Source organism: Fukomys damarensis, unplaced genomic scaffold, assembly GCF_012274545.1.
Source record: "Fukomys damarensis isolate Sample0158 unplaced genomic scaffold, DMR_v1.0_HiC HiC_scaffold_24, whole genome shotgun sequence".
Taxonomy (NCBI): domain Eukaryota; kingdom Metazoa; phylum Chordata; class Mammalia; order Rodentia; family Bathyergidae; genus Fukomys; species Fukomys damarensis.
Window position 1 is genome coordinate 71,165,347 of NW_022900936.1, and position 4,257 is coordinate 71,169,603.

General features: G+C 54.6%; 1 protein-coding gene across 1 annotated transcript in view; it reads right to left on the minus strand.

Annotated features, from left to right (window-relative positions):
• The window catches only part of Lhfpl4 (LHFPL tetraspan subfamily member 4), a 26,520-nt gene that overhangs the window by 4,991 nt on the left and 17,272 nt on the right, over positions 1 to 4,257 (minus strand). Inside the window, exon 2 of the mRNA XM_019206834.1 lies at positions 269 to 505. Coding sequence (XP_019062379.1) covers positions 269 to 505 — 237 coding nt within the window. The remainder of the gene's footprint in view (positions 1 to 268; positions 506 to 4,257) is intronic.

Here is a 4,257-nt window from a genome sequence, read left to right on the forward strand (position 1 = left end):
CCCCATCTGAGTGCCGCCCACCCCCACACACCCTCCCCCGCACCTCCCCACTTCCCTGACTGCGGCTTGCAGACTGGTTGCCCCTGGGCCCTGGCCGCCTGCATGTTGAGCTCTCCTCAGAGCATCTCCTGGTGTGGCTGAGGTGGGACTGTCCAGGATCAGATTCTCAGACTCCAGGGCTACCAACCCAAGTCCTCCGGGCAGTTTCTAACCTCTGCGCCATTCTCTGCAGTTGCCCACAGCCCCTGCCTGCCCACCCTGGACTCGCCTTTGTTCTCCTGCTTCAGGTCCTCTTGCAGAAGGTCTATTTGCCGGTTGCCCAGCACGAAGGCGAGGAAGGAGAGGATGAGGGCGTTGAGGATGCCGATGATGGCCAGGATGTACGCCCAGCGCACTGAACAGTCCCCCAGGGAGTACTTCCCAGTCTTGGCCCCACACATGTCCCGGATCGTCTCGGCGTCCCAGCCGTCGGGGAAGATCATGCAGCCCAGGACCAGGCATAGGGCTGTGCAGGAGAGCGACCATGCAGCCAGGAAGGAAGAGAGAAGGATCGTTACTCCTGATACCAGCTACCAGCAGATCCTAGGGGCAGGCATGGGCCGGAGGGCCGAGGGCTGGACCCCGCCTCCTGCCTGGGGGAGAGAAACTTTTTGGAACCCTCCATTGGGTCACCTTGTCCTGGGAGCCATTCTACCTAATTTGGGGTAAAGTATGACATAGCTATCTAAGGCCCAATGCCCCTTGCCCTTGAGCTGACTGTGGCACGTGGAAACATAACTCTGTTTGCCTCCGGTCATAGCAGAGGCCTCAGTGGTCCGGTGGTGCTGTGGTGCTCAAGGGCAAGATGCATCAGAGGCAGACATCCTGGTTCTTCGAGAACCAAGTAGTAACAAAGCAGAAAGGTTTCACATGGGGAGGGACAGCTTCCTTATCAGCTCAACTCATCCCACCTACTGTTGTAAGAAGGCTCTCCTCACAGCCCTCGTCAACCTCCAAGCCTCAGCAACCTAAGACCCTTAGCAGCATGGGATTGCAGCTGTCCCCTGGGTCACGTGATGCTCCCTCCACTTATTGTGCACACCCAATAAGCGACAGCCAGCTCCTAGAGTCCCTGTCTTTGCCCCCTCTGAGGCACTTTCCCAGAGGCCCCCCTGGCCCCCCCACCCCACTGTGTACTTTGAAACTGTACAAGTCTCTGTCACCTTTCTTTAGCCCTCCTTGTCCCGCTCTCTAGGCAGATTTATAGGCCTTCCGATATCACCTGTTCCTCTCCTCTGTGAGCCTCTTTCTTGGAGGTTTTGGGGAAACATGGGGAACTATAAATCAGAGCAGCTCCCTCTGACATCCTGGCTTCTCTTAGTTCTTAGCCTCTCCCCTCCTCAACATTTATTCATTTTGGGGTTCTGGAGAGGCGTTTGGTTTGGTTTTGGCATTCACTCAGTAACTGCTTATTGGGCACCATTTCCTTTTTATTCCGGAAGCTGGAAATAACTTTGCTATTGGTGCAGCTGGACCCTGGCTGGGGGAGCAGCCAGTGAGGACAGAGCACAGGGCTTCACCTCCTCCTTCCTCTCTGGCTCTGGCTGCACAGCTGGCTGGGGTGCACGTGGCTGGACTGGGCCTGCTCTGTCTGTGCTGGAGACCAGGGGGCTCTGCCCAGGCCCAGCTCTCCCTCAGAAATAGGTTTGAGGCCCACTGAGTGGCACACTGGACCAGCCACACACTAGTACATTGTGCACAGGGACCTGGCAAGGCCACTGGGCTGAGGTACATTCTGGCACAATGGTTAGGAGGGCTGGGGCCACTTTTGTTCCTCGGCGATTTGCTAGAAGGGTGACTCTGTGTGAATCCCTTCATCTCTGTCTCATAACATGGGTCATCAGGTGTCTGTAAGGATTTCAGAGGCTGACGAAATAAAGGGCTTCACCAGAAGTCTAGGGTAAATGTTAGCTCTGTCAAACCGGTCATGGCCATAAATATGAACTATACAAATAAAAAAGTACCGAGGAAGCTGCCTTCAGGCAGGGCAGAGAAGGAACCCCCTCTTCCGGCTTCACCTTAGCCCATCAGCCCATTGCATTTCTCTGGTAACTGTGATTGGCTCCCAAAGGGGCTCATGCTGCCCACAAGACAAACACAGCCAGGAGACTCAGGCACCTGGAGGCTAGAGGTCTGCAGACTGTGACTTCCCAGCTGCTGGATGTGGCCTCCATTCAGACCAGCCCCTGGGCGATGAGGTTAAGACCCAAAGTCCACGAGAATCTGGAGCTATGGGGCCCTGACCCCATGACAGCCCAGGGCTTCACCTGGGTTGTTGGTGACAGCAATGGGACCAGAAGATGGGACAGAGGCAGAAGAGCACAAGCGTGGCATGCACACACACACACACACACACACACACACACACACACCAGTAGGCAACAGTGTTGGGACGCGTGGCATGCACACACACACACACACACACACACACACACACACCAGTAGGCAACAGTGTTGGGTAGTGGCCAGTCCACTGCCCATCTGGGGGGCCCAAGTGGTAACCAGGGTGTGCAGGGGGCCTTGCTTAGCCACCCCTCCCCATCGGCCTGTGGGTCAGCAGGTGCCCCTTCCCCAGGATGCTCCTCCGCAGACTCAAACTCCCAACCCTCTCCATCCTCCCTCCCCCAAGGCAACTAATTCTCCCTCCAGCCCTAAGGACTGGGAACAACACTCCAGACTAGGACCTGAAAATGCAGAGGCCCTGCAGTAAAAAGCAGCTGGGTGTGTTCAAAATTAAACAAGGCTGAAGATGCCCGTTGGACAGCCAAATAGAGAGGAGCTTGAGGGGACAGCTGGAGCTGGAGCTGTAAATGTGGGGGCTTCCCGGGACTGGACCCTCGGCCTGCACTCCAGCTGGAGTCTGCACTTCACAATGCCAGGCTCCACGAACCATGCGGGGGAGGGGCAAGGGCCTCAGCTGCGACTGCACCATTCCCGCCCTCAGTGTCCCCTGGGCTGCCCTCTCTCGGCTGCACGCCTCTGGCTAAAGTAAACAGGGCAGAGCCTGGACAGGATGAACCTCCTCTCTGCCCTCCTCACCATGGGCACCACAGTGATCCCTCTCCCACCACTGTGCCCAGCTTCCTCCTGGAGCATCCCTGTCTCTATGGAAACTGCTTCTGTATCCCAGCACTGTAGCTGCAAGGTTCCCAGATACTGCAGGCAGCCCTCCCCTTTCACAACAGGCACTGAGACCTCCTGAGGCACTCTCCCTCTCCCTCTCCCTCCCCCCTCCTTCTCTCTCTCCCTCTGTCTCTTCCCCTTCCTTACACTGTGCTCAAGTCAGAGCCTAGACTTCCCTTCCCTTTTCAGATCTCTCCCCATTTAACATTCAGTCAGCACCCCAGGATATCTAACAGAAGATATCTAGCAAGGTGCCTAACCTCTACCCCCCCAGATCACGGTGACGCCTTCGCCCTGTCCTGAAGGTCTCCAGACATTGGATTATACCAGTCCTCAGCCACTGTGGTAGGGGCCAGGCATCTCCATCCAGCTCCCCACACCTACTCACTTGTCCTGCTCCTAGTAGACAGGTGATATTATGACAAAATCAAGATGATGGTATGAATGGGCTGGGTGTGGGGGTGCACACATGAAATCCCCAGCACTCAGGAGGCTGAAGCAGGACGATGGTGAGTTTGAGACCAGCTTGGACTACATAGCCAGATCCTATCTCAAAAAAGAAAATATTGAACTGGGGGGGTGTAGCTCAGAGGAATAGTGCTTGCCTAGCATACACAAGGCCCTGGGTTCTACCCAGTGTGCAACAGCAATATTATAATAATATAAATAATATGATACTTCTTTTGGGCAGATGTCTTCAGACAGGGTCTTGTTACGTAGTCCAAGCTGACCTTGAACTCACTATGTAGCCCATAGTGAACTACATGATCTGCCTGCCTCAGCCTCTGGAATGCTAGAATACAAGTGTAAACTACCACACCTGGCTCTGGGGTTAAAAAAAAAAAAGAAAAAGAAAAAAAAAGCATTGAGTTCTTACTCATGTGCCAAGGTGCTAAGCTTCTGAGCCATCATCCCATTTAATTCTATAAAAATATATGAAGTAGGAAAGATATTGCCCTCGTTTTACAGATGAAGAAACTGAGGCCCAGAGGAAAGGACTCAGTGTCTTCTCAAGTGTTACACAGATGCAGCAGTAAGTGGGGGGGGGTCTGTATTCAAGACCAGACACAGATGCAGCAGTAAGTGGGGGGGGGG